General features: G+C 54.6%; 1 protein-coding gene across 2 annotated transcripts in view; it reads right to left on the bottom strand.

Annotated features, from left to right (window-relative positions):
* Window positions 1-24,673, bottom strand: part of ASTN1 (astrotactin 1) — a 269,721-nt gene that overhangs the window by 116,127 nt on the left and 128,921 nt on the right. For both annotated transcript variants that reach the window (XM_045838783.1, XM_045838782.1), the window contains exons 4-8: window positions 23,236-23,382; window positions 22,044-22,151; window positions 16,878-17,027; window positions 15,578-15,745; window positions 8,174-8,258 (exon numbers count right to left, since the gene is read on the bottom strand). In XM_045838783.1, coding sequence (XP_045694739.1) covers window positions 8,174-8,258; window positions 15,578-15,745; window positions 16,878-17,027; window positions 22,044-22,151; window positions 23,236-23,382 — 658 coding nt within the window. The remainder of the gene's footprint in view (window positions 1-8,173; window positions 8,259-15,577; window positions 15,746-16,877; window positions 17,028-22,043; window positions 22,152-23,235; window positions 23,383-24,673) is intronic.

A 24,673-nucleotide genomic window follows, 5' to 3' on the forward strand; every position in this document is an offset into this window, starting at 1 on the left:
GTCGAAGCCAGTGATGACATTGAGAAGAAAACCACCGAGCCCAGCACCGCTTGCTTAATAAAGGACAGCTGTTGATCCCCGTCATGTAAGGGGCCGCGCCCAGTCTCCGGCAGCACCGGCGTCTTCCCGCAGGAAAAACACGCTGAGTGCGAGGGTCGCGGCTCAGCATCCGTTCAGCCCTTCCTTAGACAGGACCCCAGACATGTGCATATAGGAGGGCTTTTGGGTTTTTTTTTTTGAACCTAAATGCCAGATCTTCCACGACTGACTTTCTTCCTCCTTCTACAATCAGGGAAACATGGCAGGTTTTAAGCCACACCTTAAGAGTAAGTTCCCCATGGAAAAGAAGTTTTGAGAAAAACAACATAGCACAAAGATACCTTTAAAACATCCTTCTTTATCTTCCCCACCCCCAATTTTGCGATAAGAAAAGTAATATGTGCTCACTGTTAAATTATAAAATTGAACGGAAATATATATAGGATTGGCACAGGGAGGGGGAAGGAAGCAAAACTTTTAATGCATAGGAAAAGAAATCAGGGAGAAATATACCAAAATGGTCATGGTAATTTGCTCTGAGAACAGAATAATGAGTGGATTTTTTTGCCCCTCTTCATTTTAAAGGGGAAATGATAAACAGCCATGCTCCCCCAAGCCAGGGCGAGTGGCAGGCCTCTCGGGCCCAGTGTTCTTGGACCGAAACCCGAGGAGGCCGACGGCCCAGGGAGCACTGCTCGTGGAAATGCCCGCGCGTTCGGGAGAATACATAAATGCGGGACGCTATCTGGAAAGCACGGGCAAGACATAAAACATTCATTTTTGCAAAATTGAAACAATTTATCTTCCATTCTTGAGCAGATGGGAGGGTGAATTGAGGTTGATTTTTTCGCGCCCCGGCGGCCATGCTGCAAGAAACAGGAGTGTTCCCACCCCCGGCACTGTCTAAAAGAAGTCTCTCGGTGCTGGGAGCGGACCCCCCAGAGAATGCCGCGCTGCTCTGGCCCTCCCCTGGGGGCGGGAAGTGCTGCAGGGGGACTGCAGAGGCTCACCACCGGGGGGAGGGTCGGGTGGAGCCACGTCCCCTCAGGCCCGGGGGGAGGAGGACGCGGAGAAGCAGGTGGGGACCACGGCGTGTCCACGTCTCATCTACAGCTGGTCACGGATGCCCACGGTGTCGTGTGCTCTCCACATCATGCTCCCTTTGAAATCTGAGTTTACCCAACTGAGGTATCACCACTGCCCGCCTGTCACTGTGAAGCCTGGCCATCAGCTATGTGACCTTGAACCAGTGTCTTCACCTCTCTGGCCCTGAACTTCCCAGTCAGTAAAACGCAGGGATCCTTTACGACGTGCTGTGCTCAGCTACTAGGCAGCATACGGGGTCTTGTTTTCTCTGGAGGAATGGCCCTCTGGGAAGAGATGCCCTCCAGGGGCCCTGGGGACGCCACCTCTTGCTGAGGAAGGGTCCTGAAGGCTGGCTGTGCTCCAGTCATTGGGAGGACCTGGTCAAATGCACAGATTCTGGGGCGTGCCCCGAAGCTGTGAACTTAAAATATATGGGCGTAGGCTGGAAATCAGTCCTTTAAATAGGCTCCCCAGATGACTCTTAAGTACTTGCCCCATGTGCTGGCATCAGGGCGTCCCCGTTACCGGCAGTCACATTTACTAAGGCACATTTTGCTCGTGTGTCACCCTGAGTAACCAGGAAGGTTAGGAGGGAGCGAAGGGCATTGCCAAAAACGGCAGAGCCAGGGCCAGCACGAGCCTGTCGAGGGTCCCTGTGCACACCAGAGAAAGGTGCCCGTCTGGACACCTGGACATGTGTCGCCTTCGTCAGGGTATCCCTCCGCGGCAAGTGGGAGCTGGGTTCCAGCCCTCACTCGCCTTCCCAGCCACACGTCTATCTGCTGGGGATGAAGTGTATCTCTGTGCCCAGCGGGCTGACCACACACTGTTGGTACAAACGGGTCAAGTCCTGTTTTCCCTGGAAAACCCCCAGGAACGAGGTGGTGTTTCCCGAGCCAGCTGGGTGACCAAGCAAGGCTGCGGAGGGCCGTGTAGCTGGAGACCCACTGTCCAGCCTGAGTTCCTGTCCCCTCGCCCAGGGAGGGGTCAGCTCTCCTCCTCTGGGGCCACATTTCTGCTGGAATCAGGTTACAGCAGGGGCTTCTGGAGAGAGAAGGAACTGGGAACTTTAGGTTGAATTCTTACATAGAGCTTCCTTCGTTGACTTTGACATTGACATTGGTGAAATAAAAGACAGGCCCACTTCCATCAACTCCTGGGGGCAGAGAGGGAGACGGAGGCCAAGAGAAAGGGAGGGAAGAAAAGAAGAAAAAGAAATGAAGGGTCCCATAAACACACTGGAAACCCTTGTTAGGAATCAATGAGTAAGTGAAGAACAATTAGAAAAAGTGACACACATACATGGAGAGAGAGAGAGACAGAGAAAAGGAGAACAACAAGAGCTAATGGGAAGATAATCCCATTTGTGCATGGCGCGGCCAGCACCAGAGCCGGGCTCAGACCGTGAGGCTGGGCTGCGGGGGTGGGGGTACGTGTCTGGAGATAAAAAGGCAGCGACAGGCTGGCCAGCAACTCCTGTCTGAGGGGCCGGAGGAAGGTGAATGGCACCGGGACACGTGAGTGCGGGCAGGAAAATCAAAGCCAGATGATGAGCTGGAGGTGGGCAAAGGACAGTCAGGAGATGTCACATGTCACACAGGATGGGCTGTCTGCCTCCACCTGAGTCACGCCGGAAGAGACGTGGGGCAGGTCGCAGGAGGCCACACAGCGCCCCAGACAAGGCCTGCAGTCGGAGCTCCAGTTAAGCCTGCCAGTCACCGCTCCGCAGTGGCCCAGCATTCGCACTTTGCCGGGAAGTCCCTGCGCATTTGCAGGGGCCAGGAGGAGCGAGGATGGGTTTGGGATCATTTTGAATGATCAGTGGAAACTGACCTCTGCTCAGCCCCCAGGCAAAGACAGCTGGCCCCTGGGGCACCGGTCGCTGCCCTGGGAGGGGTCCCTAGGGCCACGTCAGGATGGCACCACGCAGGCAGGCCCTGTGCAATCCCTCCCCTCCGGGCAAGCATGCATGTTGAGCCGGGCGGACAGACTGAGGCCGGCCATGACAAACACCTTCCTCAGCCTTGGACAGATGAGGAAACCAAATTCTACGGTGTGGGGCATCTGCTCCTCATCCAGAGTCAGATTCCCTGAGCAGTCGCTCCCCGGGGAGGGGCGGGCAGCGGGGAGGCCCTGCAGAAGCGGCACACAAGGAGAAGCAGCTGGGACAATGGACAGGACAGTATGAAGGCGGCGTGGGCTGTGTACGAGTGTGCGTATGCATGTGTGCACGCCTGTGCACGGGCACTCATCTGGAGACATCACGATGAGTGTGTGGCCGCCGCAGCAGGCGGTGTAAGGAGGAGGTGTCCTTGTGAGCAGGGCCACCCCTGATAGCAGGGAGAAATACCTGTTCCTGTCCCACAGCGGGTCCCGCTGTGGGACAGGAACACCTCTAACACCTCGGAGAAATACCTGTTCCTGTCCCACAGCGGGTCCCGCCCCCTCTCGGGCATCATCCCTCCATCGCCATGCCCGGCACTGGCATCGAGGGACATGTGGCAGGCCCCTGCTGGGGAATCTCCGCGGAGCTGCCCTCCGTAGCTGAGGCGCCAGAATAAGAAATCGGACCGTTGTTTACTGGGCACCTTCACATGTAGGAGCTGAATCTAACATTGGTATTCTGGAAGACGTAGCTGGGGGGCCCTTGGGTACACTTCTAATTTAACCAAAAAACCACTTTTACAGCCTTTCTTAATAGTCCCCGAAGTAGCTAAATAAATTTGTTTTTTCCTCCTCTCATATTTTCATGTAAATCAATCTCTTGCCTCCTCCACCCTCGTTGATTGTTTTCATTTCTCATGGTGAAAGTTTTCAATTTGTCCTTGTTGCCCCAACCAGCACACATCAAACCGACCCCAACAGGGCCCGGCTGTGTCCACGGACAGCGGCAAGGGCAGGCCGGGGCGCCACCCAGAGGACTCACGGGGGTTGGACAGGGACGGGGCGTGGGGCCCTTCCATCCCTGCCCACCCTCGAGCCACAGAGTTGCTGGCCACCGTGGCAGGGAGTCATTTTGTTGCCAACCTTTATGACCAAGCACGACGTAACCTCAACATCTTATGTTCTCATTAGAAATCTGTCAGCCGTGACTTTGTTACTTTTTTTTTTTAGCCATTTTTCCTTTTGGTGAATAGAAGCTTCTTGTGTAAAAAGTTCAATGACTTTACAACCTGCCCCCTGGGTCCTGTCACCTGGGGGAGCCCCAGCGACCGGCTTCCCCACCCACATCCACACGCAAATGTCTCTGTCAGCCTCGCTCCTCCGTGGCCATTTTTGGAAGAACCAGAGTCAGCCTCCCCCCCCCCCCAAAAGGTTGTGAACCCCTTGATTCACACGCCCTGTATGTGCGGTCCCCAGCTCTCCATCACAGTTTGCTATTTGGTCTTGGAAACTTTTATCTACAAGATAGTTTTAGGACTACGCTTTACTTCCAGAATCCAGATCAACAGAAGCTGAGATAGTCTCGGGAGGTTTTGTGTGTGTGTGTGTAAGGTATTTTTTTCTTTTTAGGATTATTTCACATTATTTTGAAGGGTTCGGAAATATAATGTGTCATAAGGGACTGTCCCACCAAAGACACAGACCCCTTGAAACTTCTCCCTCCTGCTAGCCACTCTGCAGGCGAATCCGTGGAGCGTTCATGTCCAAGGGCAAGACCTGCTGAGACCCAGTCCTACTCCGTCTTCTCAGCCTCTTCTGTCTCCGCCGGCTGTGCTTGCGAGTTAACACTGACCTATTTCTATGCCACTCCTGGAAACGCCGTGCTCCTCCTGTCTCCATGCCTCCACATGGGCTCATTTCCCTTTGCTTAGCATCACCTTCATTACCTGTGAAGTAGGAGAGTTCAAACCCTGGCTTCCCCATGAAGCCCTAGTCCAGATGCTTAGGTGACGCTTAAGTCACCCCCTTAAACGGCGAGCCCACAGACCTCTGCTCACAACTCAACTCGTTTTTAGAATTCACTGCAATGTCTTGTCCTGTGTCCCCTGATCCAGCTGGACATCAGTTCTTCCAGAGCAGATGCCGCATCGTTCTTCTTGTAATCAGTAACCCAGCTGATCCCGGGCCGCAACGGGTAATGGAGTGAGCATGTGTGTTGTGTTGAAAAAATACGAATGAGAGAGTAGACGGCATGTACCGGTGGGCGGGGGGGGGGGTTCTGGAAACAAATCAGTATGTGCGCGCACACATGCACACACAAGCACACATGCACACACACTGCACACACACAGCCGCCCCCTCTCCGTCCCCCCGGGTCCAGGTAAACTGGAGCGTGAGGCAGAGGCTGGTGCAGGTGTCACCCGTCTGCCTCAGAGAATCACCCAGTTGCAGTTTTTGTATCGGTGTCCTTGATCAATTTCCCTCCTTGTCTGAAAGTCAAGAATGCCTCTTGGTACGGCCCTCCCGGTCCATTAACCTAGATTTGTCACAAGGGAATCCACTTTAACTGTTACTGGTCTAGGCCGTGCCTGCTTCCCTTCAGAAGAATGCTCAGCTATCTTAACGCGTGCAACATGAGAACACCCAGCGACAAACATCAACACTCACACACACTGCCCACCTGCGCCTTCTGGAACGCTCAATGAGACGTGCAGGGAAACCAAGCCGGCCATTGATTTCTCCATAATACCCCAATACGTATCATTAGCTGGCGATCTGTCAGGCAGTCATCAATGCAGGTGACAGTCTTCACGTTCACATCAATTCAGATTAATTTGGTAAGAATCATTCAAGGGAGCGTGGCATCGGGCCCCTGATTTAAATAAAGATGTACGACATCTTCCACTTTTCATCTATCTTGTCATTTTATGAGGAAAACGCGGTCGCCCGTCGGGCACTTTTTTTATGCACATACAAACGACGCTGCTTATCACTCGTGGTTCCATTAACCTCGAGACACCCACTTCTCCCGCCCTCGGAACAGTTGCTCCATTATTTTATTAGTGTCCAAAATGAGACCTCGTGGACAGTGATGACCAGAGAATAATGGGAATTAGAGATGGAAATGGCATATTAGGTCTCCTTGTCTGTTTCCTGGGGCTGATGTTCTTGTCAGTCGGTAACTCACTATTTTCGGCTGATTTGAAGTGACACCCACGTGGGGCCGCCCACCATTCACCCCCCCACCCCGAGGCTCTTGTCTACATCCTCAGACTGTCCCTTCCCCGCGGCCGGAGGGAGTGGCCTTGTGCAGTGACCAAGTGAGCTCAGACCCATCCTCACACGACCTGTCTACCAGGCAAGGGCTGTGGCGGCTCGAGTCTTCAGCCCCCGAATTCAGTCACGGTGGACGGCCAGCCCAGACCGGTCAGGGCAAGAAGCGAAACGATATTTTCTCCAGCAGCAAGTTTGTAGGCTAAGAGATAGAGAGCTGGTTATCCATCATCCTTCACAATATTTTACTCGATAAGAATCATAGCCAACTGAGATTCTCAGCCATCGCATAAGCAAAACCCCGCCTCCCCAGAAACAGTGCAAACATTCCAGGGGTCAGAGAGGAAGAGACCCTCTTTACACAGGCTCTGTTGGACACCTGCTGGCCGGGTCCTCTGCTGCCCCTGCCAATCTCCCCAGAACACTCCACGCCATATGCCTCTGCCCTCCTGCGAACCTCTTCCTCTCAGGGTTGGGGACTGCCTCTGACTCGATCTCAGACGCGGTGGAAACGCGACCATCTTTCACTTTCACGAAGAGAGAAAGTCCACGGCCCTCTGACTTCCCCAAGTTCCCTGACCCGTGACTCAGATTTCCTTCCTCTGCCTTCACTCTCCCTTGTCCTTCTCCCTCCACCTCAACCCGTTCCAGAACGTTTGCCCTCTTCCAGCGTCTGCGGGCATTCATCATGCCCTGACTTAGTCATCCGCTGGCCACGTTCTCCGAGTCGAGTTCCAGCCCTTCGTCATAAATCACTCCCTTGAGCTCTTCAATCATTTTTATTGCTCTTCTCCAAACTCTCACCCATTTGTCTCCATATTTATTGCTCTGGGAGTCCAGAACTACATTCAATATTCTAGGCTCGGTCTCATCAGAGTCAGACAGAGGGGGCCGAGCCCCCCTGGCAATGTGGGAGATGACGACGGCTCCTTCCTCGCCCCTGGTCGGGCTGCAAACCCAGTTCTGACCTGCTCTCTGAGCAACCACTCCGAAGTGGGGTTTGCCTTGATTGCCTTCTCGTTCCCCCTGTTCCATTGATTGCTATTATTAGTTAGTGGTTATCGATCCCTTTCTCCGTCCGCTCCCCTCCACAGCCCAGCCAACGCAGAAAGCGAGCTCTCGGCAACGCAAACGAAGCAGGAAGTTGCTCGTAAAAAGCAAGAGTAGCTACACTTGTAAAAAGCAAGAGTATTAGTGATGGTTGCACTGCAACGTCAATGTACGTTAATGCCACTGAAATGTACACTTAAAAATGGTGAAGTTGATAGGAGGTGCATTTTATCCCAATAAAAACTCGCTGAACCAAAAAAATTTTTTTAAAGCAGCAGACAAGGTGACTTTTTCATCCTGATCAGGTGCGCTAGGGGGAAAGCAAAGGTCTCACAGAGAACTGGTCACTGGGGATCAGGCAAAAACACTCTTTGTCAACCCCGAGCAGGCCCTGAGTCCTTGCATTTCACTCCCGAGGACAGTCCCGGCGGAAACACGTAAACCCACCCACGTCAGCCTCGCAGAGCTCGCCGAGCCCCGGGAAGGCCACACGGGAGCCTGTGTGGCTCCACGTGCCCCCAACAAAGCCAGCGGCCACGTTCGGCCGGCAGAGTCCTCACGGCTGGCAGCGGCGTGACAAGGGAGGGAGGGACAGCTGGGTGCTCAGAGCCCAGCTGCAGGGTGGTGGGGCAGAGGCGTCCTCTCAGAGCTCATGGATGGAGAAAACGCTGATAAGGGGCGTCAGTGGGATGGTGTAACCCGGGAACGGTGCCGTCCCGTTTTACCCGTTCGCTGCTCTGAACATAAGCAGCCTTCGGCTCCGCTGCCCGACACCTGGCGGCTGCACGTCGGGCCCGAGCGCTGGAGGGACGAGGCTGGGGGCTCGCCCTCCCCTACTTACCCCTGGTTTGTCCCCCACTCATTCCGAATGCAGAGGTGCTTGTGTACTGGGTCCTTCATGTACCCTTCGTAGCAGAGGCACTCCCCTTTGAGGTAGGGCGAGGAGGGGGGAAGAGAAACACAGAGTAATTGGTTAACACGTGTGTGCTGGGGAAAACGAAGATGCAACGCTCAAACTCGGGCCCTAGCAGCGGCACGGAGGAGACCCCATCCCTGTCTCCACCGCCCACAGGGGTGAACACCACCCATCCCTCCACTCCCCACTACATGGTAACATTCACGACTGCGGAAATCCACCACTGACAAGGCACCTACTGCGTGGGCCCTGTAACCACAAAGGCGAGAAGTCTGGAGCAGGGGACTTTTTCCACCTGCACTTCCTTGGTGCCCAGTATACTGCGAGGCATGTAGTAGACAAGGAATAAAATGTTTAAAGACGGCCTAAGTGCGTTATGTCATCAAAATTTCTGAGAACCTTGAAAAGTCGCTATTATTGGCTGTGCTATGCAGATGCGGGAAGCGGAGGCTCGGAAGACTGAGGGGTCTGGGGACAGCTTGTAAGTGGCAGGGTGAACACTTCAATCTATGTCTGTCTGACTCCGGACCTTTTTCCCATCATTCCGTGCAGTTAGCCCACAGAACGACCGCCATAGGGGAGGCCACTTACACGAACTATGTTTTTATAGGAACTCGGGGTTTTACAGTAAACTAGCTAATCATCTTGGCTGGTAAACAGAAGGATCGCCCACAATTCTATACTTCTTTAGGATATTACTGTGCTTCATTACCATCAGTTATTGCATTGGTATATACCAAGACATCCACGACCCCCCCCGCTCCCAACACTGGACGCAAAACTGTGTCTGCGTGTCTTCCCATGGGAGATTTGCACGGCATTCACCTGATGCACAAGTAAATCCAAGGGCCCCACAAGATTACGAATCATTGTTCTACTTAGTCCTCATCTTGAAGGAAGTCCTTGCTGCTCCCTGTGAGGCCAGTCCCACTAAAGCACCCCGTTAACGCTTCTAGGGGCCCTTGGTTTCATCGGTAGGGGGGGGACTCCTGAAATTTGTAATAACAAGGGCGCCATGCCCTAAGGAGACAAGGGGCACACAGTTTCTTTATCTCTCTAGCAAGAGACACTGAACAAGGATATAAATAGAATAATAGCTTTGAGTGCTCTTTTCTCTTCCCAAAGACAAAAAGCAAGACGAGTGCCGAGGAAAGAGGCCCAGTGGGCTCTGAGCAGGCTGTTCATAGGACCTCAGCTCAGCCGTTCACTCCAAGACTGACCTATAAGCTATAAGCCGCTGGCCATCAGGCCTCACCACCAGGTGACACGCATTTCCTCCCCCCACACCTGCCCAAGGTGCTCAAGGCTGGGTGAAAATGAGCAACTTCTTCGTTTGTAGGGGACCCATGGGGAGTAAAGGTGTCTCCTCTATGGCAAATTCAGGCTTCTGCATGGTCTAGGTCGCCAGAGGCTCTAATTAACTGGCATCGGCGGCGCTGAGCTGGGTCTAGGAATGGCTGGGCAGCTGTGAGTCGGACACAGGGCACCACAGCTTGACGTTAGGTGAGGATAAGGCTTTCCGATGAAGCCTGCTTCTATTAGTTCCAAAGAAAGCATGAACATAAGCTACACAAGGGCAAGAGCAAGGTTAGCTTTTCCCCCAGACGAATAGGTGTTTTATAAATACTATGTAGTGGAAAATCACCACATTAACTAGTTTGCCCTGAACTTATACATAAGAGCACCCACACCTCGCCCTAAGCTGCAGATATCTAAGCCAGGTCATGCGTCAAGGGCCCCGCTATGCTTCTCCCGGAAGGAGATCATTTCCTAAGTGTCCTTGGGGACAATGGACATGAGATGATAGTAACAGGAATTAATCTCAGGAGGTTGTCAAACCCATTACTCTTCTCTGACTCTGCTCTGATGGCCTTGGTCGGATGCCCTGCCTGGAACTGGAGACTGAAGACATGGGAGTCCTCCTTCCACGTGTGATATCTGGTTCCCCGGACACACGTGGAAGAAAGTGCAGGAACAACCCAGGGCTCACAAGAGTCTGATTTGCCTAAAGCGGCCAACGCCTACCATCTGTAGGCACGTTCGCCTTTCTCAAATGGCCTCCCCAGTCCCTTATCTCCTTAGGAGGTCTCCTTCATTCGTCACTGGGAGGGGACATGCTGCTGACAAGAGAGAAAGCTTTCCTCCACATGCTGTCACCTGCGGCTCAAAGTCAGAGCCGCAGAGAGCTTGTCGAACACATCTGCGAGAGTTTGAGGACATCCAAAAACCTGCCTCTCAAATGATCCTCGTCTCCGGAACCCACCCAATCCCCCTCTCCGGTGTTCCTCCTCAGAACCAGTTTGGCCATCTAATGCATGGAAGGGAGACTGGGCCTGCTGAGAAACGTTGCCATGGCAACCCACAGCAAAAACCTTGACTCGAAGAGGGGTTTCATGCAAGCACAAGCTCTGTTAGCTGTGAATTTTAAAGACCCCACGAGGGTGTTGGATGCCCTCCTAAGCTAGAAGTGTTACAGTCTCTGCACCTGCTGTGACAGATGGCGGGGACACATGACGCGCTGACTGTGGGGAAGTGTTCACAGGATCCAACAGGAAGGCGTGGCGAGGCATGGCCACGGAAAAGGGCCCAACGAGGACGGAGGCACTCATGGATGACCTCACTGCCAGAGGGCAGAAGCCCACCAAGAGGGGTCCATGCATCACCTGGGCAAGGCTCTGCAATTTGTGCTTGGTGCTCTGAGGGAAGGCACCTTGAGGGACCTTCTGTGATGGACAGAGCCTTCGGTCACTTCCCACCTACAGCTGGAGGGCTGAGGAACAAATCTCACGGGAGGATCAGAGACCGGCCTGGAAGCTAGGGCTCCTCAGCTATGACCGGGCTTGCCACAGGTCCTGCATGACGCACGTACAGGTCACGGCTGAACTGTCTGAGTCACCTCTAGCCTTCAGGTCACTGACGGCTCTCATTAAATAGAACTGGGTGCGTTTCAGCTAGAAAAGGAAATTTTTACAAGATACCTGGACTTGGAAAACATCAAATTGCCTGGTCTCCTTCCCCGTGAAGACAGTGGGCAGAAGCCAGGCCCGGAGTCAAACACCCCACACAAGTCTGGTGGCGGGAGGGAGGCAGGCACAGGGCAATGTGCCTGGTGCACATCCTGAGAGAAGGTGCTTGAATCGAGCCACAAAGGGGAGCTTGGAGTGAGCAGCACTCTGGGTGACAGGGACAAAATGGGGGCTGTGCCACCTCGCCCATTTGGGTTAAACTGGAGAAGGCTGGACGAAGAGAGGCGTTGGTTCCGAGACGCCAAGAGGAGGAGGGCTAGGCTGAAGTGAAAAAACTGGTCCAACGACCCTCACCAGAGTTCACACATTTCCAGTGGTTGGAATTGGCTTACGGAAAGGTCCGGGACAAAAGAAATTCGGGGGAACGTCCTGGGTGGCGATGAAAACCTGGTTCAGCTTGGAAGCTGTGCTCCTCGCAGACCCTGCACCCGCACGTCGTGAACGGGAGGGAAGGTCCGCGGCCAGGAGTGACGGGAGCTGGGAAACGAGGCAGGTCTGGGCAGCCCCCACCGCTGCCCCGGCGGCAAGAGCAACGGCCAGGAATGGAGAGCAGAGACAAGTCGATGAAATCCGTTGGTCTGTGTCGCCATCAAAACACAATCAAACAGGCACAGCACCGCAACAAAGCCCTTGGAAAGTGCAGGAAAAGCCAGCCTCCGGCTGGACCCAGCTGGGCAGTAAGCCTTGCAACCTTAGGGGTCTGCCGTTCGCGAAGAGACACACGGACAGCCCCAGACCTGGGCAGACCTGGAGAGAATGCCAATGCGCACTCGGCAAAGGGCTGGTAGGCACTGAGATGGGAACTCGAGGTGCCTCATGCGCCTCCCAAATGGCATGGCTGCTGGAATGTAAGAAGGAGGCTGCCACGGAAAACAGATCGGCAATGACCTCCGCTCAGCTTCTCCCGGACTCCTGAAACATCTTCGGAAAGTCTACTTAACCGCCCTCTGTCAATCAGGCAGGGCGACACAGAGGGCCTCATAACAATGCTCATTCTTCCCTTATCCTCCTTCTCCTTCCCTAGTATGCTAGTTTTCCATAGCTTCCATAAAATGCTACCACAAACTCAGCGCTTCAAAAAAACATGGATTTATTACTTTGCAGTTCTGTAGGTCAGAAGTCTGACGGGGGTCTCCCAGGGCTGAAACCAAGGGGTTCTAGGAGCGCCCACACTCCCTGGTTCCAGCCCCCTCCCGCCACCTTCAAAGCCAGCAGTGGCTGGCGGGGGCCTGCTTGCCTCATGCCACTCTGGCCTCCTCTTCTGCCTCCCCTTCCCGTTTTAAGGAGCCTTGTGGTTACATTGGGTCCACCTAGTTAGTCCGGGATACTCATTATTTTAAAGCCAGTTGTTTGGCAACCTTAATTCCACCTGCAACTTTAATGCATCTCTCCCACAGAACAGACCATGTTCGCTGGTTCTGGGGACGAGGATGCAGACAGCTCTGGGGGCCCATTATCCCGCCGGCCACGCCGGGTGTCGCGCTGCCGTGAAGGTAATGAGCACACACACGCAGCGCGCCGGGAGGCCGGGGAAGGGTGCCCGAGGAAAGCTCCAGGCACCGAGGCTGCGCCTGTTTGTCTGCTTGTTTGTGTGTGCACGGGAAGAGAGTATTCACGCGCACCTGCACAGCTGCGCGCACACCAACAGGCAGGCCCCTCGGCACGGCTGGGAAAGCACACGTCCCAACACCACGGCGCCTCCAAATGAGTTAGCTGGGGGATTGCAAAAATAACGTCGGCTTGACTTGCAGCCAAGTCCCACACTCGGCTCTCCGGAGAAAGGCTCTAGGAGGGAGTGTGGGAGGCGATAAAGTTTCCTACCGATGAGCACGTGGGATGACCACATCATCCCACGTGCAGGGACGAGCGGGGCGGGAAGGGGAGCGTTTCCAGTTCCAGCGTTCAAGTCTGGGCACCGGCGTCTCTCGGCTGGGACCCCACACCCTCCCCAACCACCCCCCCCAAGATGCGGTGCCTGGGTCCCGTGGTGGGGTGTGGGTTCTTACTTTTAGTCCCCCTCCGTGGCTTTCCAGTTGGAAAGTCATTAATGGTGACGGATACTGGGAAGCCATCAGCAGGGGAGGGGCTCCCCAAAGTCATTGTCGGCGAGGACAGGAAATGGGACGTCCAGGTGGCCTCCCTTGGACAAGCAGCTTCCTGAGCTCCTGGCTCCAGAGGCCGAGATGCTCGGTAAGGGTGGCTGCTCACACAGTTTTGAATGACAAGCTTGTTGGGTCAGACGCGTCTGGGGAAATTAGTGCAACCCTTTATAACCCCGCCTCTGCTCTCATTTCAGGATGGGCAGGCACAGGCCCTGCCGAGGGTCCCCGTGGGATTCTGGGCATCTCACGTGCCCTCTTGGGACTTCAAGCATCGATCTACAGTAAGGGGGCAGTTGATCCCTGAGACCCCTCCACGCTGCGAACACCAGTGCCTTCTTTCCCCATGTCATTAAAAGTGCTTTCTGTTCTTGAAAACCCCAGCTTCTGCTTCCAGAGCCCTCTGGAGATCAGGCTGTTCTCAGAAGTGAGTTTAACCACTGGGGTTGACCCAGGGTCTCCTCATCCAGGTCAGCTGGGCGCGGGGGGGGACCAGAGCCCAGCTCAGTGGCAGGGAGGGGCCTCCCCCCTGCGATGAGCTCTCTTTCCCCGGAGCAGGCTGGTTCTGGGCCTGGTGCACAGCCCATCTGTTTGGTTCGGCGTCTGCCTGACAGCGTGGGAAGAGCCGCAAGTAAGCACAGCCTTAGGCGTCAGATGTTTAAAATGCTGTACTTTCTGCTCCATATGGGACCTGGGATCTTTGTGATGGGCCCACGTGCCGACTTTCAGACCTAAGAAGGTGAACTTTAGACGTCACCGTGACCCGTCACTCCCCCCAAGAGTTAGAGCAATGGGCCGTAACAGAAGTAAGGGCTAGACAGATTGCTTGGACTTGACTTCTACTAATATCCCTCCACCCCGGCACCTAAAAAAGATGCACCTGTCAGGGTGTGTGTGTGTGTGTGTGTAAGAGGGGAGGTAGCACAGGGAGCCGGAGAGGTTGGCCCCTGATTCCAGCAACAACTCCCCTGAGGGTCTCAGGTAGCACTGCTTCCCCACCCTTTGCCCTAAGACATCATCCTACTACTCTGGGGAGGCCCTGCCTGTGGGGCTGAACCTACTGCGAACGGATCTCTGTGGAGATGAGTACGATGCCCCCTTTCTGCAATGAAGGGCAGGACAACCCGGAATCGGGGGCTCACATTCCTGGATATCTTGGGGCTCAGGAAGCACTGAGTCCCAGCGTCTCACGTGGCCGAGTCTGGGCCCTCTCTCCGAGAAGCCCCCGCCCCATCGGATAACGTAACAGTCCGAAAGCTGTCTACCCCAGGAACCCCTCATCTGAGATTCAGTGGGAGAAAATAACTTCAGGTGTGCCCTGTATTCATATAGTATTATTTGTATGAATTAAAAAATTTAAAGCATCCTAAACATCAAAGAATAAGAGAATTCTTTACAGGAGCTATGATATACACATACAATGGAATGCCTAATTGCCATTAAAATTATATTATGGAGGGTTATTTAATGTTCTAGAAAACTCTCATGATAGAATAAGTGAAAAAAATCCCTGGCTGGCGTAGCTCAGTGGATTGAGCGCGGGCTGCGAACCAAAGTGTCGCAGGTTCGATTCCCAGTCAGGGCACATGCCTGGGTTGCAGGCCATGACCCCCAGCAACCGCACATTGATGTTTCTCTCTCCCTCTCTTTCTCCCTCCCTTCCCTCTCTAAAAAAATAAATAAATAAAATCTTAAAAAAAAAGAATTTTATAAAAAAAAAGAATCAAGAAAACTCGACTGGACTTATGTGCTTACAAGTTTCTAAAAAGACCATGCATAAATAAAAGATGGGAAGGGGGGACATGAATATTTTAAAATGATTTCTGTAGGAGATAGAATTATTGATGTTTATCATTTTCTTCCAGAAGTTGTTCTAGATTTTCCGAAGTTTCTGCAATAAGCACGCATAAAAAGGCTAGCCCCAGTAGCTGGTCTTCCCCGAATGGGCGGTGAATGGCTGTGAGGCCCTCGACACGGATCAGTCTGGCACGGGGCCACCATGAGCATGCTCCCCACACTGCCGCCGGGAGGGGACCCCACATTTGAAGCCCAACACGTTCAGAGGCCCAGCCACGAGGGCAGCCAGCGCAGGCTGGGCTCCCCATCGCAACGCGGCCGTGGGGAGGGACGGCCCGGCTCTCGAGGGGGTGAACGCAAGAGGCACGAGCTCTGACAGTTACCCGCTGCCCGGCGCTCCCGCCTACCGGTTTCGGGGTCGCATTGGTGTTCACAGGGGTCCAGCAGCCGCCGGGCACAGAGGTCCATGGCCCAGGGCCCACTGGAGTTCTGCTGAGAGAAGAGGACCACTTGGGCCGGGTTCAGCCAGTCGCTGGCGTCCAGCTGGCTCCCCTCCAGCAAGATGAAGCGGCTTCCTGCAGGGTGGGGAGAGGGGGCGCGCCCCTGTGTGGGCGCAACGCACGCGCAGACACACGCCGGTGCACCCATACACACAAACACACGCACACACACAAACACACACACACACACACACCCCAACATGCAAACGCATGTAAATACAAGCACAGAGGCACACATGCAAATGCACACACAAAAATACACATACAAACACACATAATCACACGCACTCACACATAAGCACGGAGCAAGGGGCACTCTGCAGATCAGCCCAACCCCAGGCCGTTCCTCCTGCCAGTCCTGGGCCATCATGAGCCCCGAGAAAGGTACCGGCAGATGGAGGCTCGGCCCCCACCCAGTCCCCGCCACCACAGTGTCCCCTGCTGCCTGGCCCCACCTCCAGGTCCAGGGCGGACCTAAGGGTACAGGGACAGAGCAGGACCACGATGGCCATGCCGCTGCTCCCTCAGGCCCAGCCACGGGCACTGGCACTTGTCTAGGGGGCCAAGGACCTGCTGCCCGTCGTCACCTGCCATAGAACAGCCGGCCCAGGGACAGTCCCCCCTCGTCTCCAGCAGCCAAGGAGACAGACAGCAGCAGGTCAGTGAGGTGCTCTGGGCTGAACGAATTCAAGCGCTCTCAGAACCTCTCTTCCTCCCTCATGTATTGGGGTTCCCCTGGATCAAGTAAATTATTGCTATGGAGTTGTAGGCTTCTAACAAGTGACTACAATTAGGAATTTCTCACCAGGGCACACCAAACGGAGGCAGGGGAGATCCTTAAACACCTCGACCACCCCACTTGGTTTTCCGCTCTCAAAAGCCACAAGGCTCTCAGTGTCTCTCTACCTGCATCTAGGGTGCTCTGCATTTCTCCACCAAGACAGGGGCTTCTTGGAAAACAAACAGAAACGGGAAACAAGAGCGAGCACAGAGGTGAGGGATCTGCGCGGGGTTTCACCTGCTTTTCGACTGCGTGTGTGGACAGCCTGGGTTTGCCCGCGGCTTTATTTCCTTGTGTTTGCTCTCCCCTCACCTCCAGTAACAGGCAGCCGTGACCCCGGTTTCGCCACGTCCTCTCGCCCCACCCGCAGCCACCCGCACCGGGGAGGGAGGGAGGGAGGGAGGCGCGGGTCGGGAGTGGGCTCACCATCCGCGATCAGGTGCTCAGGGACGTGCAGCGTGATCTTGACGACGAGAGGGCAGCTGACGTGGGAGGCGCACACGAGGCCCAGGACGCAGCTGGTGACGCTGATCAGCATCAGGGTGGTCTTGTTGACGGGACTCCTGGGAGAGCCCACTGCAAGGAGGACACAGGCCAGACGCGGGGCGGTGAAGACCCTCGGCGGAGGGCCAGCTCCGTCTCCTGCAGCCCGGCCCAGCCCAGCTGACAGGGCAGGCCGCCGGCAAACCCAGCCAGCAGACGTGTGCAGCTGCGTGACCTCGGCGATGGCGCCCTCACGGAACACCACGTCATTGGCTAGAGTCAGAGGGGACTCGGCCTCCTTGTGGCCCTTAGGGTCAACCATGGCTAGCATTGTGCAAGTTAGCTGCAGCCTCCCTGGGCCAGGGTCGCAAAGAAATGGCAAGGGAGGGTGGCCTCACGTCAAGAGGGCAGCTGACGTGAGAGGCGCTCCCTCGGCCTGGCTGAGCTCCAGCCTCTTGCCCAAGGGCGGCGGGATCTTGCTTGGGCCCCTGCACTTCCCCCAGCTTCCCACAGAGGGTGCTCTCACAAATCAGCTCTGTCCCTTCTGAGGAATTTCCCGAGCAAGAGGAGTTGGCCCCGCTCTCTGGCTGGGACTCCTTGCTCTGTAGGGCCTGCAAGGAGGAAACTGAGGCAAGGCCGCTCTGTAGGAGGAGCGGGTGCTGCCGCACCAGTAGGCTGCCCCCAGTCACTGGGGTAAGGTCATAAATGGAAGTTTAGTGAGAACAGAACAGGGCTGGGGAATGAGAGACACTCCCGGGTGGGTGGGGTCGGGGACAGGGAGGTTTTGGTGTGTTTACTGTTTGTGGGGTTTTTGTTTGTTTGTTTGTTCTGGTGGAGGTGATTGCACAGGCAGGCAGAACGGGGGTGGGAAAGGAAGAAACTGACAACAAAATGTGTGGGTCCTTCGGGACCGTCTTGCAGTCCGTGTTACTATTCACTGTGCATACCAATAAAAGGCGCCGATGCCATCTCGCAGGGCGCCCAGTGTTTCATGACACACACATCGACATCCTCAGTCCTCACCTCCTCACCATGAGCCCGCGTCCGCACTGTCCCCGCCCACTCGCGCATCGGGGAGGCAGGTCTCAAGGAGGTGAGCCCGAGTGACGGTCACCAGTGACGAGGTCTAATTACGGGCCGGGCACCAGGGCCCCGGGCCTTGTGGCTCCTGTCATTTCACAGTGACCGCAGTCTCACAGGCCGCGTCCGCAGAGGGGCGGGCACTTAGAGAGGCCACAGGGCAGGTCCGGGGTCAAGCGGCCACTAAGAAGTGGGGCCGGGATCCAAGCCCAGCTCCAGCCAAGGCTGCGGCCCTGACGACAGTTCAACCTTTGGGCCCAGAGAGTCTCTGGAGACGCTGCTGTCGGGAACACGGGCGGTTTTTGGCCCGTGGGTGCGCCACCCTTTTTGGCAGCAAGTTCCCTGAACGGGTGGGTTGGCAGAGGCTGGGGGGCGGAGACTCCAGGGCGGCGGCAGCCCCTGGACCCTCTGTCCCTGGCTACCCGGAGAGCCTTCCCGGTCCACGTCCCCCGAGCACGGAGTCTGCTTCCCCACACCCGCAGTCTCGGCTCCAGCCCAGCCCCGAGCAGCAGAGCCACCGCCAGAACGCCCCTCGGGTGCTCAAATGCAAATCCCAAACGGGACCCCCACCTTCCTTCACGCCCTGCTCCCACTCCTGCTGCCACTGCCCCACCAGAGTCCTCTACGTGGTTCCTTCGTGTCCAGCGCCTCCCTCCCCGACCTCCTAACCACCGATGCCATTAAATCTTTTTTCATTTTGCATCCAGACTTTCCCTTGTCTCCATCCCCAGATGATGGCGACAGCCAACGATGCCATTAAATCTTTTTTCATTTTGCATCCAGACTTTCCCTTGTCTCCATCCCCAGATGATGGCGACAGCCAACCACTGCGATGGTGTCCCTGCCTCAACCTCCCCCCAACACCTACCCTCCGCACTGCCCCAGGGGGACCTTCGCCAAGCAGAGGGGACCGGGGCGAGGGTGTTTAAAGCCTTCAGTGACTCCAGCTGAAGTGTCAGGTCCACGTCCCGCAGTCAAGGCCATGGGCTTCCTCCTGCCCTTCCAGCCTTCTTTCCCGAGCAAACCGCAGACCTGCACCATGAGCCTCCTTCTAGTCAACTAGTTACTGCTCGCTGGCAAGGCCACTCTCGTTCATGTGTCTGGCCCTTGGCACGTGTCATCTCCTCCCCCACGGCGTGCCGTTCTGCTGCCTCGCCAGCCTGGGGTGCGCCTCCTCTTCCGGTCTCAGCTCGGACAACAGCTCCCCGTAAACATGCCCTGGAACCTTCAAGAACAAACTCTCACCCCTTCCCTGCTGCTCCTCTAGCCCTGGGTGCACTTTGCTGTCACTGCTCTTGTCGCACAGCATGACTGTGGCTCTGGGCACTTGCCACGGCTCTCCTGTGACTGCCACCACTTGCTGTTCACCTTCTGGTCTCCCTAGTTCCTCCACATCCTCAACCCATCATCCAGCACCTCTACCTGGCTCCGAAACGCCAGTCGTTCCCTACGACCCCCGGAACCAAGGGCAGACGCGGCAACGTGGCACGTTTACGGGCCTTGTTAGCGGGCCTGTTCTCCAGCCGTCCCCCCTACAGAGCCGTTACAGCTGCCTACTGAAGTACTTCCGCTTGCTTGAAAATACCTGTTCTTTTGTGTCTTTCAAGCTTTTTCTAAAAGATTTTGGGTTTTTTGCATTTATTTTTAAAGACAGGGGAAGGGAGGGAGAAAACGAGGGAAAGAAGCATCAGCGTGGAGAGAAACATCAATTGGTTGCCACTCAGAACGTGCCCCAGTCGGGGACCGAACCTGCAACCCAGGCATGAGCCCCTACTAGGAACTGAACTGGGGACCTCTCGCTTTGTGGGATGATGCTCAGCCAACTGAGCCACACTGGCCAGGGCCCTTTAAGGCTGTTTGTATGCTATTTCCCTCCCCTGGAATGCCCCCACTTTACATTCTATTCTTTCAATAAATTCTTTCTATTGTATAGCACCTCAGTGCAATTTTCTTTTCCTTTTTCGTTTCTTTTTTTTTTTTTTTGGCCTCCGAACGCTACCAGGTAGAATGAACTGTTCTTGCTTCTAAGTATTCATTTTACCTTATTTATATTATTAGACTAAGACTTATCGTTGTGCCACGTTTTCATGCCTCCACCACCTATCACAAAGCCTGACCCATGGCAGGTAGGTTATAAAATTTCTTGCTGATTGATGTATCCGGTTCCGTTCCCCAAACGCTCACGAGCATCTATTATGGGAAAAATTCTCCACTAGGCACTTTGGAAAAATAAATTAGACATGCCCGTCCCTAAGAAGCTTACCGTCTAGTTAATCGCAATAAATAGTTGATGGACTAGGAGAGCTGGGTATCTAAAACAGTTCTATGCTGCAAAGAAACTCCCTCTGATTCATTACTATGGGTTTTCTTAAACAGGCTTTTGTTAAAGCAGACTGTGCCCTGCTCTGGTGTGGCCTGGGCCGGTGAATCTAGGTTGACTATTTGCTGTGTAGAAATACGCAATGAGGATCCGAGGGCCCACACGCACACCTCAGGGATACTGGGGCGTCGGGCATTAAGCTGCCCTGAGCCCCACTGAGCGTTTGAGGAAAATGGCAGGAAGAAGCGTTCTGCTGATCACTGCCACGCCTATGGAAACTGGAACTGGGGGGTTGAAAGGGATTCTTCCAGTCTCTGGGAAGAGTGCCCTCAGTACAGAGGCACTTGGGGGGACACATGAGGCGGCCAGAATGCTGTTGTCTTTCGGGCGCATTGGCCGAGTATCAGTTGGGGAAGATCCTGTTGAATATAATACAGGGTCTGGCAGAAGTAACGCCTGCGTGGGTGTGGTGGGTAGGTTCATAATACGGGTGTCGTAATGTATAGTTTTCTTTGGGACATTTCACCTAAAGTGTCGCATGGTGCGCTTGAGTGTGATATTGTTACGTTACAGAATGGCATGCGTATGGTTTTGTAATGAAAGACTTTGTGACAAAAAGGGGTGTGATTCGAGCCCTGCACCCCGTACAATGTGACCTCGCTCAGATACCCTCCACTGTGTCTCAAGGGGCCCCCGTCAGGAATTTCTTAAGACGAAATGTTATGGAAACCTGAGGCTGCACTGCAGAGAGCTCTAACAGCGACAGCAACAGAGATTTCACAGTCCGTTTTTGCCAGTCCCCCCAAAAAGTACCTTTTAGCATAACTTCACCTGGAAGATAGCCCTGCGTGTGAGGTGCTGTCAATCTGTTTACTGCGTGAGGAAGCTGAGGCCTCCGGAAGTTGTCGTCCTCATCAGTAAGTGGAGAAGCTGGCTGGTGCTCAAACCCAGGCCTCCCCACCGCCCCCGCCCCCGTGAGGATGGTGACACCAGCAAGTCACAGGGTGCAGCAGCCGCAGCAGCAAGAGCCACACCCGAAGCCTCTAAACACCAGGGCGGAGCAGCGGCGGCAGTGGGTGCGTGGAGGGCAGTGCTGCTGGTGCTGAGCAGAACAAACGAGCTAACGGGGACCCCGCTGGGAGAGGGGAGGGGGCTGGGAGTGCGGGCTCCGGTGATTCTGTGGGGAGGGGATGAAAGGGCAAATGCGCCATCACACGCGTGTTTCAGGCCACAGTGGACTCCGCAGTCGCCCCGCCCACCGCCATCCCTGCCTTGCCCGAGGCCAGTGTGGCTGGGTGAGCACGGGTCCATATCCCGTCCTTTCCCCCCGACCTAACACACTTCATCAACTTGAATTCCTGTCTCTGAACAGCAAAACAGGACTCCCGAGGCTTCCAGAAGGAACTGAGAGTCTTCTGACCAAGAAGAAACAGCCTTTCAAACGACTTGGAAACCTGTTTGGGAGAGCCATTATCTGGGAGAGACGGGTCTCCGAGACAGTCCGCCCCGGGCTCCTCTTCCTTCCTTAGGGCGGACAACCGGCTGTGGTCCCAGGAGCCTTCCCACAGAGATGGCTTCGGTGTGCAGACCGCCCAGCGCACAGCCCGACCCAGCGCCTCTGTGGCTCCCCGGCTTCCCCGCCCCAGAGCTCCTCACGCACCACACACACCCCGACCCCGCCCCGCCTTCGTCCCTCCCACCCTGCCCACCTCTGCTGCGTCTCCGGCTCCGCGAGGGGTCGGTGTAGAAGGTCAGCTGGGGGTCGTTCTCCGTCTCGGTGCCAGAATCCCCTTCGGGGTTCAGGAAGGCGGAGCCAGCTGAAATGAATAGGACCATGGCAAAGACAACATCTTCAGTCTTGTCTTCACGAAACTAAATCTTTGGGCAAGTTCAAGAGAAAAAGCGATCAAAATAAGAGCAGGCTGGCTGACAATCTGGGAGGAGTAGCCACGGGGATTGGAGCTTCCCGAGACACAGATTTATTGGAGAAGCAGACTTTTATGTGACAGCAATCGGAGAGCCCTCCCTTCCCCCAGCATGCCCCCACCAAGGGGGGCCATTCCTGACAGCTACCCCCTGGACATGGATGGTGGGTGGAAAAGGAAGAAAGAGAAATGGTCCTCATTACAGGTCCTGATTCTGGTTCATATCAGACCGGAATTATGCCTTAAGGGAGATATGTCCTTATGCCTTAATATCTATAGGAGCTTACATTTTTTCTGGTCCCAGAATTAATATGCATTATTCATGTGAAAAAGAGAGAGAATAATAAATAAAAGTAAAGAAAAATATGTAAAGGGCCAACTCTGATGTCTTCTGAATCCTTACCATCACAGCAAGACCATTAACATGTGATGTATATACTCTTTGCCTTTTTCTGATACAAAACCAGATAAACATTTTTCAGTCTCCCCTAAACATAGCATTCTGCTGCACCTTCTGTCTTATAGCCTCCTTTTTCCACTTAATAGATGAGAGGGCAACTTTCCACAATAACAAGCATAGATAGATCTATACTATCGCCGTGCATGGCTTCGTGGTCGGCCGCTGGGCCGCAGACCCATGTGCGGGCAGCTAACCAGGTCCCTCCTGACAGACACTGAAGCCGTGTCCCGTTTCCCTCTCTTGTAGACAACGTGACAAAGAGCCTTTTACACCGATCTTTGCGTATTTGTCCAGTTATTTCCTGAGGATGCATCCTTGCTGAGGAAACCACTCAGACATCAGGTTGATATATTTGAGTTTTTCTGGGAAGTAGTACTCAACAGGCCTCCAGAAAGACGGGGCCGAAACACACCCCCTCCAGACATGCACGAGGGTGGGGGCCACAGATGTCACGGGGCCCCGCCTGTGCCGGTACCCAGGGGTCCACCTGCCCGCCCCAACGTCAGGCCCGGGTACCTCTCGCCTTGTTGTTGATCCGCTTCCTCTGGCTGCTGGAGGTGTGCGACAGCAGGGTGGCCTGCTGGTGGTTGGAGTCCACGGGGCTGGTGGCGATGATGTTATCTTTGTACTTGTTCATCAGCGACAGCTTGGCATTGTCGCTCCCTGTGCAAGGAAAAGTCAGGGCAAGAACTTTAAAAGGTCGGAGAGAGGGAGAGCAAGGGAATCTGCATAAACCAAGTACATGGAGTTTTCACAGAATTAAAATAAGGGACCTTTCAAGTGAGGGCTTGGCAGAGACAGAAATGCCTGGATTTCTAGGGGACCGTGGAGTGATGAGAGGAGTGAAGTAAGGGCGATTCCAACGGAAAGGCCAAGGCAACCGACTGTGTTGAGAGGGTCACCACGTGCGGCCCTTTGACTAGACACGGGTGGCAGAGGGCCTCCTTTCGGTCGGCCAGAGTCTCAGGAGAATGTGAACTTGAGCGCCTTCAGACAGGACAGGCCCGCTGCCCGCCACAGTCTGCACCAGTCCCTGTCGCCTGACGTCCAGCTCGGCCACATGTCTGCACCATCTGCCGGCTCCCTGAGTGCACCTGACTCTGTAGCCCCCGAATATCACCGGGCTACTCAGTAGGCTCAGCACTGTGCCAGGTGCTATGGGGAAGCTGAGGCACTGGTGACGTGCCCCCCATTCTCAAGGAGTTCCCAGGTTTTAATCTGAGCAGGAAGCGGCCACTCACACAGGCTCTCTTTCTGACAACAAGCAGAATGGAGACCTATATGATGGGATGTCAATTCTTTTCGAGTTGAAAGTCCATCTGAAGCAATATTCAGTATCAAACTGTCTCCTTTAAAGATAGTGGAGCAGTTCTCTGAAGAGCCTCTGTCTTGGGGTTTTACCTATGGGGAGTTGCTAATTTGTAGACAGGAGAGAGAGAGAGGCTACCGCAAAGGGAAAGCAGGGTTGTGCCCTCTGCATTTTGTTGACCCTGGTCTTGTTCAGCCAGATCAGGTTCAAGTTTCTTCCACCTCGTGGCTCACAGACAGGCTGATTGCATCCCTTCGTTTTCTCTGAAGAACTACATCGCTTGCAAGGACCTCATAAGCATGGGCAAGACAACACAACTAAAGCACCCAAGGCCAAAGTCTCCAGAGTCATAGAAAAGAATAGGTATGAATGGAAGAATAGGTAAGAATAGAAAAGAATAGGGGATTTCCATCCCCTTCGCTTCAATGGAAAATTAAATTGCCTAAACAAGCCCATACACAAATACCACACACACACACACACACACACACACACACACACAAGTTGATCTTTCTTGCTATCTTCTTATTTCCTGGAGGATGGCTCACTATGTACAAAAAAGACTCCAATCCAGTCTTGGGTTGGATGTAAAAGTATCTCTGCTACCCTTGCAAAGTGGAGGTGGAGAGGAACCCAGATTACAGC

Source organism: Phyllostomus hastatus, unplaced genomic scaffold, assembly GCF_019186645.2.
Source record: "Phyllostomus hastatus isolate PE091 unplaced genomic scaffold, TTU_PhHast_1.1 phas_contig_283, whole genome shotgun sequence".
In the NCBI taxonomy this organism is placed as follows: Eukaryota; Metazoa; Chordata; class Mammalia; order Chiroptera; family Phyllostomidae; genus Phyllostomus; species Phyllostomus hastatus.